This window comes from Leucopleurus acutus (assembly GCF_964270905.1).
Source record: "Leucopleurus acutus genome assembly, chromosome: 16".
Classification (NCBI taxonomy): domain Eukaryota; kingdom Metazoa; phylum Chordata; class Mammalia; order Artiodactyla; family Delphinidae; genus Leucopleurus; species Leucopleurus acutus.
This window is the reverse complement of record NC_139158.1, coordinates 2,819,595-2,835,921: the sequence shown is the minus strand read 5'-3', so window position 1 is coordinate 2,835,921 and position 16,327 is coordinate 2,819,595. Positions and strand designations below refer to the sequence as shown.

At 40.8% G+C, this 16,327-nt stretch overlaps 1 protein-coding gene across 1 annotated transcript in view; it reads right to left on the bottom strand.

Annotated features, from left to right (window-relative positions):
• SDK1 (sidekick cell adhesion molecule 1) overlaps nucleotides 1–16,327 on the bottom strand; it is a gene marked incomplete at both ends in the record, with an annotated part of 817,684 nt that overhangs the window by 343,196 nt on the left and 458,161 nt on the right. Inside the window, one exon of the mRNA XM_082858150.1 lies at nucleotides 2,292–2,425. Within this exon, the coding sequence (XP_082714276.1) occupies nucleotides 2,292–2,425 (134 nt within the window). The remainder of the gene's footprint in view (nucleotides 1–2,291; nucleotides 2,426–16,327) is intronic.

Below are 16,327 nucleotides of genomic sequence, written 5' to 3'. Positions count from 1 at the left end.
CCTGCGCCCTAGAGCCCGTGCGCCACAACAAGAGAAGCCACTGCAATGAGAAGCCCGCACACCGCAACAAAGAGCAGCCCCCGCTCGCCGCAACTAGAGAAAGCCCGCGCACAGCAACGAAGACCCAACGCAGCCAAAAATAAATAAATAAAGTTTAAAGAAAGAGACTATTTAAAATAAATAAATAAATAAACAATCGATTCTGGGGTCTTCTGCAGATTTATCAAGATTTCTGATCTTTAGAGGTTTTCAAAATAGAATTTTAGTGAGAAAATGCATGATTGGGCGCCCTTTGAATTTTAGGTAAATCTAACACATCAACAGTGAGGTTCACCCAAGGATTAAAATAAGGCCGTTTCCTCAACCTCCTTACTTGTCACGTTTTACCTGGTCCCCATAAAAAGCAGAGAACACAGACGGGGACAGAATGCAGGTTTTCTCCTAAGATTTAAAATAAGTCCGTGCGTACCATCAGCTTCTTTATATCTCACCTTCTACACATTTTACCCAGTGCCAATGAAAAGATAAAACTACACAAGGAAAAGAAATGCAACGCAGTTAATTATAATATTTATGAGCTGCTTCCAATATGCTTCTTGGTTAGATGCTGAAATTATTAAAAAATTTACATATTCCAATTATCTAACGCATGGTATGGCCTTAGTACGGCAACTTACAAATTCACTGTATTCGTTTTATTTTCTACTGGCTTTGTAGAGTAGGCATGTAGGAAACTACTAGGTGCAGACTATTTCATACCTTCGTGATGTTAGCATCAAGTTAACCAGAATATCTGTGGAATTTTTTCCCCATCTTCTAATAGACTAAGGTCAATTTTTGTGTTTCTGACTCAGAATTCCACCAATTTGACCTATTATTATCCTCGTATGTATATTACAACTGAGTGCTGAATCAGATTTGCTAAACAGAATAAATGGCTCTAATTATAAAAGTTGGAAGTCATTAAAATTATCACAATATATTTAATAACAAAATTTCCATCTTTTATTATTAATACTGAAAAATCTCCATAAATCACATTCTTTTTCTACTATGATTCTTGATTCATAGGGTCCTTCAAACAGCAGCACAACATGCACTGGACTCTGTGAGCCCTACACCTGATCAGTGGACACAACTCTCTGAAGTACTGCAAAGGCCCCGCTGATGGCCAGATCTGTACCGCCTGTGGTCTGGGGCTGAGGACTCAACTCCTAGAAATTAGGAGCTGGTGGCAGGGTGGTGGCCACCTAGGAGCACTTGCCGGGCAGGTGCGGGGCATGTGGGAGCACACGCAGTTAATGCCCACCGTCTCCTGACCGTGGTGCTGTTAACCCAGTAAACTCTATTAGGCCTAAAGCAACTGTATCCCTCAAGGACCAGGAGAGGCAAACACTACGGTCTATCCCGCCTATGAAACAAAACTTTTCAAACTACCCGAAGGGGAAAGCCCTTCTTTCAAGGTGGTTTTTAAAAACATGACATCTACCACTATACAGACAAATCCACTTAACTCACTCTTGTATGACATGATCATAATATTTTGAAATCTACCATGACCATTTCCCAACTGTATTTTCTCAACAGCATAATCACTGCATTTCATACCATGAAGCTGCGCGCTGCAGACATTTGGTGGCGTCTCTGAGACGCACCTTTTGCTCTCTTTTAGCTCTGAGTTCTTGCTTCTGGTCGTTTCCCCCTTCTACGGCAATCAACTCTTCCTAGGAGAATTTCTGGAGCCTTCTTTCAAAGGCCAAATATTTAAACTAAGTTGCCTAAACCAAAACATCCTTAAATCAACTGAACATTTAGCTGTGATGTGTGTGTATTTTCTTCATGATCCGGGCTTTTAGTTACTCTTAAGATATACTCCTAATTTTAACACAACTTAGTATATATATATTTTCTCAAAGTTTTTTTTTTAATTAAAGTAAAAGAACATAACCTGTGGCCTAATCTAGTCTCAAGTTTCATGGACACAACTCCTTATAAGCCGAAAGATGTTTTGTTGTTGTTAAAAACCATACACATTAACAGAGACAAAGGCAAAAATGTTATTTTAAATTCCCCCAAACAAATAAGGTCCTGTATTTAGAATGACTGGCCGGATTCACATTTTCTGCCTATCAGTTCAAAGAAAGCAACTATAGACATTGGATCAATGCTGAACCATAACCACTAACCCAGAGAGGTAAGATTTATTGCAACATGCCCCTTGAGATGGTGGTTATTAATTAAATCCAGAATTCACTGCTTTCACAACGACCATGTGGGATTTGGGCACTCACCTGCTATGCTCAGGTGAATGAGCGGGCTGGTCTTGTTCTCCCCGTTCCTCTCGTTGACGGCCTGCACGTAGTAAGCCCCTGCGTCGCTGGCCGTCGCTGCCAGGATCACCAGCTGGTTCTCCAGCGTGATGGCTCTGCGTCAGGGAAGAAAAGAGACAGTGTCAAGGCCGGTCCATGGAGCTTCGTATTTGTAAGACAGGTTAATTTACCAGGCCGACCATAAGGCAATGTCCAGAGTTGTTATTGTTGTTGTTGTTCTTGTTTTAAAGGTTAAAAAAAGATCTGGAAGGACAAAAACAAATCCCCAGGCCGACCTGAGGAAAGAGGTGGCAGCTGAGCCTGCTGAGGTCCAATGCTGCGCTAGCTTCTGCCAGGGGCCTGGGAGCCCCAGGCACCACGTCCGTACCAACCCTGGTTGTGCAGAAGACGGCCTTTTGGAACATACACATCCAGAGTTTGCTGCGACTCAAAGGTTCCTCTGGGAATTCGTAACAAGACAGGTTAGAAGAAACTCCGGAAGAGCTGGCCTTTTTCTTTCAGGCAGGGCTCTGTGATCACACTGGACCGCCAAACCCTGGACCCGGGGCGACGAAATTTACTGTGATTTCTCCACTCCCAGGGAGCCTCATTAGAGATTTTGTACACCTATTTATAGACTAACGGGTAGAAGAAAATTTGTTAGTGGGCACAGTGCTGACCTCTTCAACTCAATTTCCCCATAATTACTAACCCCAGGGCTGCATATTCTCCACCTCTGCTATCTCTCCACGTCCTCAGGTGCTGACCAACAGTCTAGGTGATCATCCCTGAACCCTCCTCATATATTCCAATTCTACTGTGTAAAGGAATCTCTGAGACACATTTGGCCCATACTCCTTCTCTTAAAAAATGAGAAAACAGAGGATCAGAGAGGTTAAGTTGTTTTTCCAAGGTAAAACAGCAAGGTAACAATACCAGAGGGAGGACTAGGTCTTCTCACATGTAGACTGGTGCTCTGCCAACCATACCATACACAGACTCTCGCCCTTACTTATTTAAAAGAAGAAGAAGAAGAAGAAAAACAGCAAAGACACAAATTCCATAAATCCAAATAATCTTTCAGTAAATGGGTGCCCCAGTATCCTTTGCTCATGTTATAGTTCTATATTCTTTTTACTAGTTAAGGAGGTTGCAGGGTAGAACCTGCTAAAAATCAAAAAAAACAAAGGTAAGTGATCTTCTCCTTGGCTGGTGAATTGCACTTTGAGGGTCAGACACATTCTGAGCACCAAAATGTCATTCAGCCTACACTCTCATGCTCAAAACACTAGGAAACTCCTGGGACCCTGGAGTCCCACAGCTGCGTCACTCTATGGATGAACAGTTTTATGTGTTCATTTTTGATGCTAGATAGTCATAGCCCTTCTAGAGTCAGCTAAACTAAGATCTCTATTCTAGTAACATAAAAAAAACACGCAGGATGTAAAACCGGGGCCTCAGATGTAAATTTGGTGCCTCAGACGTAAAACTGGGGTCCCTGATGTAAATCCGTGACCTCGGATGTGAATCCGGGACGCAGATGCCTGTCAAGCCCAGGCGGAGTCCCTGGAGCGCTGGGCGGTGTGGGCGGCACAGATGGCCCGGCTCTGACCCTGAGGACACCAGTCCGCCACTCTGCCCCTCCGGCAGCTCCGGGTCCCCATTGCCACGCACCAGCCAGGTGGTTCCAGGGATCTGGATGTCCGTGTCTTTGGGGGACCATTACTTCGCCTGCCACATGCTTGTGGGATCTTGGTTCCCAGGCCAGAGGTCGGGCCCGAGCTTCTGTGGTGGGAGCTCCAAGTCCAAACTGCTGGACTAACAGAGAACCTCAGACCCCAGGGAATATCAATCAGAGTGAGGCTGCCCAGAGGTCCTCCTCTCAGCACCAAGATCCAGCTCTATCCAACTGCCTGCAAACTCCACTGCTGGACGTCTCAGGCCAAACAACCAGTAAGACAGGAATATAGCACCACTCATCAAAAAAAAAAAAAAAAAAGAAACAACAAAAAAATATGTTACAGATGAAGAAGCAAGATAAAAACCTACAAGACCAAATAAATGAAGATGAAACAGGCAACCTACCTGAAAAAGAATTCAGAGTAATGATAGTAAAGATGATCCAAAAGCTCAGAAACAGAATGGAGAAAATACAAGAAACATTTAGCAAGGATCTAGAAGAACTAAAGAGCAAACAAACAGTGATGAACAACACAATAACTGAATTTAAAATACTCTAGAAGGAATCAATAACAGAACAACTGAGGCAGAAGAACGGAGAAGTGAGCTGGAAGCTAAAATGGTGGAAATAACTGCCAGGAAGCAGAATAAGGAAAAAAGAATGAAGAGAACTGAGGACAGCCTCAGACCCTCTGGGTCATTAAACAACCAACATTCGAATAATAGGGGTCCCAGAAGAAGAAGAGAAAAAGAAAGGGTCTGAGAAAACATTTGAAGAGATTAGAGTCGAAAACTTCCCTAACACGGGAAAGGAAAGAGTCAATCGAGTCCAGGAAGCACAGAGTCCCACACAGGATAAACCCAAAGAGAAACAAGCTGAGACACATATTAATCAAACTGTCAAAAATTAAATACAAAGAAAAAGTATTAAAAGCAGCAAGGGAAAAGCAACAAATAACATAAGGTTAACAGCTGATCTTTCAGCAGAAACTCTGCAAGCCAGAAGGGAGTGGCAGGACATATTTAAAGTGATGAAAGGGAAAAACCTACAGCCAAGATTACTCCACCCAGCAAGGATGTCATTCACATTCGATGGAGAAATTAAAACCTTTACAGATAAGCAAAAATTAAAGAGAACTCAGCACCACCAAACCAGCTTTACAACAAATGCTAAAGGAAGGAAACACAAGAGAAGGAAAAGACCTACAATAACAAACCCAAAACAGTTAAAAAATGGTAATAGGAACCTACATATTGATAATTACCTTAAATGTAAATAGATAAAATACTCCAACCAAAAGGCACAGACTGGCTGAATGGATACAAAAACAAGACCTGTACATATGCTGTCTACAAGAGACCCACTTCAGACCTAGGGACACATACAGACTGAAAGTTAGGGGAGGGAAAAAGATATTCTATGCAAATGGAAATCAAAAGAAAGCTGGAGAAGCAATTCTCATATCAGGCAAAATAGACTTTAAGATAAAGACTATTACAAGAGACAAAGAAGAACACTACATAATGATCAAGGGATCAATCCAAGAAGAAGATATAACAACTGTAAATATTTATGCACCCAACATAGGAGCACCTCAACACATAAGGCAAATACTAACAGCCATAAAAGGGGAAATCAACAGTAACACAATAATAGTCAGGGACTTTAACAGCCCACATCCACCAATGGACAGATCATCCAAAATGAAAATAAGGAAACACAAGCTTTAAATGACACATTAAACAAGATGAACTTAATTGAAATTTTTAGGACATTCCATCCAAAAACAATAGAATACACTTTATCCTCAAGTGCTCATGGAACACTGTCCAGGATAGACCATATCTTGGGTCACAAATCAAGCCTTGGTAAATTTAAGAAAACTGAAATCGTATCAAGTATCTTTTCCGACCACAATGCTATGAGACTAGATATCAATTACAGGAAAAAAACTGTAAAAAATACAAACACATGGAGGCTAAACAATACACTACTAAATAACCAAGAGATCACTGAAGAAATCAAAGAGGAAACCAAAAACTACCTAGAAACAAATGACAATGAAAACACAAAGATCCAAAACCTATGGGATGCAGCAAAAGCAGTTCTAAGAGGGAAGTTTATAGCAATACAATCCTACCTCAAGAAACAAGAAAAATCTCAAATAAACAACCTAACCTTACACCTAAAGCAATTAAAGAAAGAAGAACAAAAACCCCCCAAAGATAGCAGAAGGAAAAAAATCATAAAGATCAGATCAGAAATAAATGAAAAAGAAATGAAGTAAATGATAGCAAAGATCAATAAAACTAAAAGCTTGTTCTTTGAGAAGATAAGCAAAATTGATAAACCTTTAGCCAGACTCATCAAGAAAAAAAGGGAGAAGACTCAAATCAACAGAATTAGAAATGAAAAAGGAGAAGTAACAACTGACACTGAAGAAATACAAAGAGGAGATTACTACAAGCAGCTATATGCCAATAAAATGGACAACCTGGAAGAAATGGACAAATTCTTAGAAAAGCACAACCTTCTGAGACTGAACCGGGAAGAAATAGAAAATATAAGCAGACCAATCACAAGCACTGAAATTGAAACTGTGATTAAAAATCTTCCAACAAACCAAAGCCCAGGACCAGATGGCTTCACAGGTGAATTCTACCAAACATTTAGAGAAGAGCTAACACCTATCCTTCTGAAGCTCTTCCAAAATATAGCAGAGGGAGGAACACTGCCAAACTCATTCTACAAGGCCATCATCACCATTATACCAAAACCAGACAAAGATGTCATAAAAAAAGAAATTATAGGCCAATATCACTGATGAACACAGATGCAAAAATCCTCAACAAAGTACTAGCAAACAGAATCCAACAACACATTAAAAGGATCATACACCATGATCAAGTGGGATTTATCCCAGAAATGCAAGGATTCTTCAATATACACAAATCAATCAATGTGATACACCATATTAACAAATCAAAGGATAGAAACCATATGATCATCTCAATAGATGGAGAAAAAGCTTTTGAAAAAATTCAACACCCATTTATGATAAAAACTCTCCGGAAAGTAGGCATGGAGGGAACCTACCTCAACATAATAAAGGCCATATACGACAAACCCACAGCCAACATCACTCTCAATGGTGAAAAATTGAAACCACTTCCTCTAAGATCAGGAACAAGACAAGGTTGCCCACTCTCACCACTATTTTTCAACATAGTTTTGGAATTTTTAGCCACAGCAATCAGAGATGAAAAAGAAATAAAAGGAATCCAAATCGGAAAAGAAGTAAAACTGTCACTGTTTGCAGATGGCAGGATACTATACACAGATAATCCTAAAGATGCTACCAGAAAACTACTAGAGCTAATCAATGAATTTGGTAGAGTAGCAGGATACAACATTAATGCACAGAAATCTTTTGCATTCCTATACACTAATTATGAAAAATTTGAAAGAGAAATTAAGGAAACACTCCCATTTACCATTGCAACAAAAAGCATAAAATACCGAACCTACCTATGAAGGAGACAAAAGACCTATATGCAGAAAACTATAAGACACTGATGAAAGAAATTAAAGATGATACAGACAGATGGAGAGATATACCATGTTCTTGGATTGGAAGAATCAACACTGTGAAAATGACTATGCTACCCAAAGCAATCTACAGATTCAATGCAATACCTATCAAGTTACCAATGGCATTTTCACAGAACTGGAAACACAAAAGACCCCGAATAGCCAAAGCAATCTTGAGAACGAAAAACAGAGCTGGAGGAATCAGGCTCCCTGACTTCAGACTATACTACAAAGCTACAGTAATCAAGACAGTATGGTACTGGCACAAAAACAGAAATACAGATCAATGGAACAGGATGGAAAGCCCAGAGATAAACCCATGCACATATGGTCACCTTATGTTTGATAAAGGAGGCAAGAGTATACAATGGAGAAAAGACACCCTCTTCAATAAGTGGTGTTGGGAAAACTGGACAGCTACATGTAAAAGAATGAAATTATATCACTTCCTACCACCATACACAAAAATACACTCAAAATGGATTAAAGACCGAAATGTAAGGCCAGAGACTATAAAACTCTTAGAGGAAATCATAGGCAGAACACTCTATGACATAAATCACAGCAAGATCCTTTTGACCCACCTCCTAGAGAAATGGAAATAAAAATTAAAATAAACAAATAGGACCTAATGAAACTGAAAAGCTTTTGCACAACAAAGGAAACCATAAAAAAAGACGAAAGGACACCCCTCAGAATGGGAGAGAATATTTGCAAACGAAGCAAGTGACAAAGGATTAATCTCCAAAATATACAAGCAGCTCATGCAGCTCAATATCAAAGAAACAGACAACCCAATCCAAAAATGGGCAGAAGACCTAAATTGACATTTCTCCAAAGAAGATATACAGATGGCCAAGCAGCACATGAAAGAATGCTCAACATCATTAATCATTAGAGAAATGCAAATCAAAACTACAATAAGATATCACCTCACACTGGTCAGAATGGCCATCCTCAAAAAATCTACAAACAATAAATGCTGGAGAGGGTGTGGAGAAAAGGGAACCCTCTTGCACTGTTGGTGGGAAAGTAAATTGATACAGCCACTATGGAGAACAGTATGGAGGTTCCTTAAGAAACTAAAAATAGAACTACCATATGACCCAGCAATCCCACTACTGGGCATATACCCTGAGAAAACCATAATTCAAAAAGAGTCATGTACCACAATGTTCATTGCAACACTATTTACAACAGCCAGGACACGGAAGCAACCTAAGCGTCCATCAACAGATGAAATGGATAAAGAAGATGTGGCACATATATACAATGGAATATTACTCAGCCCCTAGAAAGAAACGAAATTGAGTTATTTGTAGTGAGGTGGATGGACCCAGAGTCTGTCATACTGAGTGAAGTAAGCCACAAAGAGAAAAACAAATACTGTATGCTAACACATATATATGAAATCTAAAAAAATGGTTCCGATGAACATAAGGGCAGGACAGGAATAAAGACACAGACATGGAGAATGAAGTTGAGGACATGGAGAGGGGGCAGGGTTAACTGGGTTGAAGTGAGAGAGCGGCATGGACATATATACACTACCAAATGTAAAATAGATAGCTAGTGGCAGCAGCTGCATAGCACAGGGAGATCAGCTCGGTGCTTGTGACCACCTGGAGGGGTGGGATAAGGAGGGTGGGAGGGAGACGGAAGAGGGAGGGGATATGGGGACATGTGTATGCATATAGCTGATTAACTTTGTTATACAGCAGAAACTAACACAACATTGTAAAGCATTTATACTCAAATAAAGATGTTAAAAAAACATGCAAAATAAATAACTTCCCATAAGAAATTTTAGCATAATAAAACTTTTTCTTCCTGCTACCTCCTAAAACCTTTTTCAAAACCTCTTGATTTTCAGACATTTTATGAGATTATCTTAAGAAGTTACTGCTTATTCAGGGTTCCCTCAGGATACATTACATTTTGAGGTCTCTACGACTAACTTACCTCATTTCTCATTTAGGAAAATTTCCCTATTAAGAAGTTTTCAATTTTTAGTCCCATAAAAATATTTCAAAAAAGCTTTACTATAATTATTTATGATTCCTTTATAGATTCCTTTATAGAACCATAGAAATTGTTCCATTTTATTTTAGTATATGTTACACTGGCACCGAAAATTAAATATGAATATTTATTACACATGAAGTTACACATTTAATAGTACAATTTAAAACCTGAATATATCATAACTTTTTTCTTTAACATCTGATTTTTGCCATACTAATTTCAAATATGCCTGTTATTCCTCAGAATTATTCTCCAAAAAGTCCATTAATTCTCTGTATTATTTATGACATTGTTTCAAGGGTATTGAAAATTAAAAAGTACATAAAGAATAGAAATATTAAAGTTTACATCTGTTATAATTTATAGATTTAAGCTCATTTTTGCTTTTAAATTTCAGTAGTAAAGTCAAAAGTCATGAAGAAAAACCTATCTATTACCAAAAGGAACACCACAAAAATGCCCAAACTTTAGAGAACATTAGATTAATGAGGATCAATTACCCAGAAGACTCTATTCTTTTTTCCTACCCATCTCTTTCTGAACAGGGCATTTCTACAAAAGAAACAGATTTTCTTAAAGAAAACTGAAATATCTAAAAACATTCATCAAATTCAAAATTCTGGTGATTGTAGTGATTCTGATTGCAATGTATTAAGAAGATTGTAATGTAATGTATTAATGATTCTGTTGTAAGGCTTAAGAAGAAGAACAAGTTTTAAAGATAATGAAGTAGGTACCAAGCAGTGTGTAAACAAAAGGAGGAGGAAGGACAGAATTTTGAGAATCAGAACAAATTAGACCACAGTCTGAATGTAATGATGAGAAGCAAGCTAAGAGATCCTTTAAGATGACCCTTATATTTGTTCATAAAATATTCAGTGATAACTTTAGGTTACTACGTTGGGGCTGACTTCCAACGTCTACTCCACATTCCACCCTTTGACAGCAGCACTGTGGTGTGAGAACTGACCCCACCTGGGGGTCAAGGTTATCCAATCCCTCCTGCTAGTGACTAACAGAGGAAACAAGGCTTAAGCCAGTCAGCCTACAGCATATACCTGGGGACTGTCATTGGTCTGGGGTGGCCACAGCTAGGTTAGTTCATCAGATCAATGGGCAGGATCTCCATCCCACGGCTGGGGCTCAGGCTTTTTCTCCCTCCACTAGATGTGAACAAGGAAGTATGTTGCCCCAGATGTTCAAGGTGACAATTTTATGGCTGTGAGGGGAACAACCTTAATATGAAGCTGACCATGTTAGTGGCAGGACAAAGAGAATGGAAAGCACCCAGGTCCTTGACCTTGAGAACCTGGTGGGATCAGTGAACTGTCCTGCAGGCCTTCTTGTCTCTGGACTTCTCATTTCATGAGGTAATGTACGTTACTAGTGCTTAAACGTGTTAAGTTAGGGCTTCTGTTACTAGAAGTGAAATACATCCAGATACAGATTCAAAACAGCATACACAATAGCATCAATTTAGGGTTAAAAAAAAAAACCCAAAGAAAACCTAAAACGTGTATACTCTAGAGTGCATAGAAAAATAATCCCATATATCAGTCTATCTATATGTATACATGAAATGTTAACAGTGGCCAGCTCTGAGTAGAAAGATTCCAAGTTATTTTCTTTCAATTTGTTTTTTAAAATATTTTTCCAATTTTTCCATAAGAAATATCACTTTAGTTATCCAACGAAAAATTTTCAAATTGAATGCAAGGGTATGCTAAGTAATTATGGTAGCAAAGTTTAATAATTTGTCCGTATTTATGAACTATGTGGCTTTTACTATAATGTAATTCCAAAGTACTAATTTAAAACTTACACTGATTTTATAGGAAAATTACAGTATTAAGCCAGAGATTTTCTTTTAACTTTATTAAAATAACTATGTATGGTTTTATGTAAAATTATTTCCTTAGTATTTCCCATCTTAATTCTACATTTCAAAATGAAGTCTTATAATTCTAACTTCTAATTTCATGGAATAATAATAAAGAAAATAAGAAAAAATAATGAAAGCACTTAGTCCAGTATGGGTGAAATGTGCTGCAGCTCAGGAAACCAGAATGCTGGATCCATAAAGAGGAAGTTAAAGGGTTACCAGCTACGGACTGTGAGCGCAGCGGGGGGGGTTCATGTGGCCAGTTGCCCTTAATAGTGGGGATTCCTGACCAAGGAAACACTGCAGCTCCACAGAAGAAGACTCGTTCGAATGGACATTCTCTCAGTGCTTTGGGTTAACACTTGATTCTTGCAGCACTTTCTTGAGGCAGTGGGCTAAATAAGAACTCTCCGTTTCAGAAAAGATGAAACCTCCTAGGAGCTACTGGGGGTCTTTGACCATCAGCATCGATCAAAAACACCTGTGGGGGAAAAGACCCCTGGGAACTGGGCTCCTACCCCCAAAGCCTATGCATTTCGTGTACGGGGCTGGGGGGAGGGGAGTGGGCACCCAGCTGGGATATGGTCAAGCGTGCTTCCCCCAACACTAGCCAACACTGAGGAGACGAGTCATTCCCCGCGCCACACAGAGCATCTACTTTCAGAGCTGTGACACTGACATATTAATTCTTGAAGCACCAGATTTACGGTTGATGAAAACAGCCCAGGGTGTGCCTGCTCAGATGATGAAGGGAAAGTCAGGGCATATGTTCCCTTGGATTGCCATGGGGACAGGACCAAATACCCGTATTCACTATTTAGCAACTATCTCATCCCCAGGCCTGACTTGCGTGGAGGGAATACAACCTGAAACCAGGTACACACCGCCCATGTTCCATGGCGCTTAGATGTGATATGTTTACAAACCATGAGAAGTAACAGGAAACAATAACTTTCCCTTAAGAGCAGTTTTGGGCTCAAAGGGAGGAGTTCCAGGGGGTACCACCCAAAATTTCCATGATGTACATCAAAACTTTCAATGTAACCCGTCCTTCTGCTTTCATAAAAAAATAAAGCGTCTTTGATATTTAATCTTTGACACTTTTTTTTAAAGTTTTTATTTATTTATTTATTTTTGGCCGTGTTGGGTCTTAGTTGCTGCACAGGCTTTCTCTAGTTGCCGCGAGCGAGGGCTACTCTTCGTTGTGGTGTGCGGGCTTCTCATTGCGGTGGCTTCTCTCGTTGCAGAGCACGTGCTCTAGGATCATGGGCTTCAGTAGCTGTGGCTCACAGGCTCAGTAGTTGTGGCTTGCGGGCTCTAGAGCACAGGCTCAGTAGTTGTGGCGCACGGGCTTAGTTGCTCTGTGGCATGTGGGATCTTCCCAGACCAGGGCTCGAGCCCGTGTGCCCACCATTGGCAGGTGGATTCTCAACCACTGTGCCACCAGGGAAGTCCCGATCTGTGACACTTTTAACACACAGCAGGATGGTAATACAAACATTGATACATACATTATGATGAAAATTCAGTGAAGAGTTCAGTAAAATAAGGGCTTTGCCCATAAAATATAAAAGTATAATTTGGGTCTGTGGTTTTACTATTACAAATGTTAAAGCAGCATTTGATTAGTTTGAATTGTCATTTGATTACATCTTTTAAAAAACCAGAGTGCAGAAAAATGCAGAACGTTAGTTCTTAAGCCCTTAAAAATAAAAACAAAACATTTAAAATATTCCCCATTTTAATTAAACAACTTTTTAATGGGCTGGTTCTAAGGTTTAGTGCTCTGAGGATAATCAGGATCTCAGGCCTCGCAGTTTAATAGCAAATGTCAAAGCAGACACCTTCAAAATTGATGAGCTTCCCTTACTTGTGCAATTAGGAGATCTAAAATTGCTTCCCAGTAGTTCTGGCCATAATGAGTCTCTGGATACTCAATAAATGTTAAGGCACCGGAATGACATGTTTACTTAGTCAAGAAGTAAACACTTGTTGCTGACCATTTGTTCTGGGTGCAAGAAGAACATTTTATTTATCTATCTATCTATCTATCTATCTATCTATCTATTTGTTTTTGGCTGCATTGGGTCTTCATTGCTGCACGCGGGCTTTCTCTAGTTACGGCGAGCAGGGACTACTCTTTGTCGCGGTGCATGGGCTTCTCATTGCGGTGGCTTCTCCTGTTGCGGAGCACGGGCTCTAGGCATGCGGGCTTCATTAGTTGTGGCTTGTGGGCTCAGTAGTTGCGGCTCACGGGCTCTAGAGCACAGGCTCAGTAGTTATGGTGCACGGGCTTAGCTGCTCCATGGCATGTGAGATCTTCCCGGACCAGGGCTCGAACCCATGTCCCCTGCATTGGCAGGCGGATTGAACCACTGCGCCACCAGGGAAGTCCAAGAAGAACACTTTAAAAGCAAGTGAAGAAGGGCTTCCCTGGTGGCGCAGTGGTTGAGAGTCTGCCTGCCGATGCAGGGGACACGGGTTCGTGCCCCGGTCCGGGAAGATCTCACGTGCCGCGGAGCAGCTGGGCCCGTGAGCCATGGCTGCTGAGCCTGCGTGTCCGGAGCCTGTGCTCCGCAATGGGAGAGGCCACAACAGGAGTCAGAACCTGGGAGACGTCTGAAGGTGCTGGGCGGGCGTGGAGGAAGGGCCAGAGCCAAGGGGTGCAGGTGCCCCAGGAGGCTGCAAAAGGCCCGGAAACAGGTTCTCCCCGCACCTTCCAGAAAACACAGCCCTACTGACACCTTGATTTTAGCCCCGTGAGACCAATTTCGGACTTCTGACACCCAGCCAGAACTGTAAGACAGCAAATCTGTGTTAAGTCACTATGTTTGTGGTAGTATATTATAGCAATAATGGAAAACTACTACTCCTGAAAAGCTTCAGTTTTCTGGGCTCCCATTTCTTCACCTCTGAAATGAGAGATTCCCTACCTAGCTCACAGAGTTGTGTGTACTGAAAAAACTCAGTGGAAGGTATGCCTATGTGCTAAGCATAGGACCTGACACTATAAATATTCAACAATGTTCTTCCCAATGTGACACAAATCCAAACTTATGGCCAAACTGATTCAGAGCCTCCTCTGACAGACTCTGGGCAGCATTTATTCAGTTATTTGTGATAAGAATAAAAGAGAAGATTTTTAATCAAAAGCATTCATAATCTTCCTGTTCCTGTACTTTGGGGCCCTAGTGAGCAGTCTGGGGTAACAGCAGAGATCTAGGAAGGAGGAGGGCCCCGGGGATTCACACTGAGAAGAGAAACTGAAATCCAGAACTGACCCAGAGAGGAAGGGGAGGGGCGAAGAGGCCAGGCTGGCTACGAGGAGAGAGGATGTGAAGTGACGACTGCGGTTCATCTGAATTTTGTAATTCTTGGAGAGACTGGTAGTGATTTCAATTGCTTTGACAATGTTTCTTTTTTGGATGGGCTGTATTATGTTTTTTGGCTTTGCCATCAAGCAGGGATAGCACAAGATCTGTTCCATTCACGTGTTCATTCATTCGCTCATTCATTCATTTAATCATGTGACAAACAACTATTGAGTCCTTATTGGAAAGTGTTCTGACCAATCAGAGGGTATAAGGGGGGGTTCATCGGTCTCCACACTCCAGTGGGGGCTGTGTGGTCAGGCGTCTGTCACAATGGCTTAAAGTGCTGGCTCCAACCCTAACCCCAGACTGTGGTCTCTAAATGCTGTTTCCACAAAAAGGAACCAGGGCCTTTTGGAGAAGTGACTAATTATGGGTCTGGGGCAGGAAATGTACAGGATGAGCCTTGAACATCTGGTATCACATAGGGGGAAACATCAAAGACAAGGTCACATCAAAAGGACTCAGGAATCAACCTGAAGAAGCTCCCACTGCCCTAAAAGGGCACAATTTGGCATCAATAAGACGTCCCACAAATCAGATAAAAAGAAATAAACCGTCTCAACCTCTGGATAACATAGTCTCCATAGAAAATACCGAGAAATCTACGAAAAACAAACCCCCAAACAACTCATGGAACTAGTAAGTGAGTTCTGCAAAGGTTTCAGGATACAAGGTAGGTATACAAAAACCAACTGTATTTCTATATAGCAGCAACAAGCATGCAAAAATCAAAATTAGAAATACAATATCATTTATAACGGCTCAACAGAAATACTCAGGTGAAAACAGAAACAGGATTCCTATGTGAAAAACTACAAAAAACACCAAAGAAAGAAAACAAAACTCTAAATAAATGAAAAGACATACGGAGTTCATAGACTGGAAAACTCAACAAAGTAAAGATTTTAGTGTTCTCCAAACAGGTCTATAGATTTAACATGATTCCTATCAAAACCCCAGAAATATTTTTTGTGGATGTAGGAAAGATATTTTTAAAATTAATACGGAAGGTAAAGAAATTAGAATGCTTAAAACAATTTCGAAAAAGTATGAAGGATCACTCTACGTGATGTTAAGATTTACTATATAACACAGTTATCGGAACAGTGTGGTATTGACAGATGAAAAGACACATAGATCAAGAGGATACAGACAGGGGCACCACGTGCAAAGGCCCTGGGAGGGGACAGGCGTGTTGTGTTACCACACGGCAAAGGAAGCCATGAAGGCGGGAGCAGACACAGCAAGGAGACAGGGAAGGAGACGCGATGGGAGCAGCCCTGCTGTCTGGAACTTTGCAGACCTTCCTTACTCAGGAAAGCTTATCAATGGGAAGGGCCTGCAGTTTATTGCTCTGAGGTCCTTCTTCGTCCTTTGGTCAAGCTTGGTGACCAGAGCCTCAGGGTTGAGGAGGAAGGAGGAAGGAGACGGGGATACTGACGACACACTGACAATGCGCAGTGGG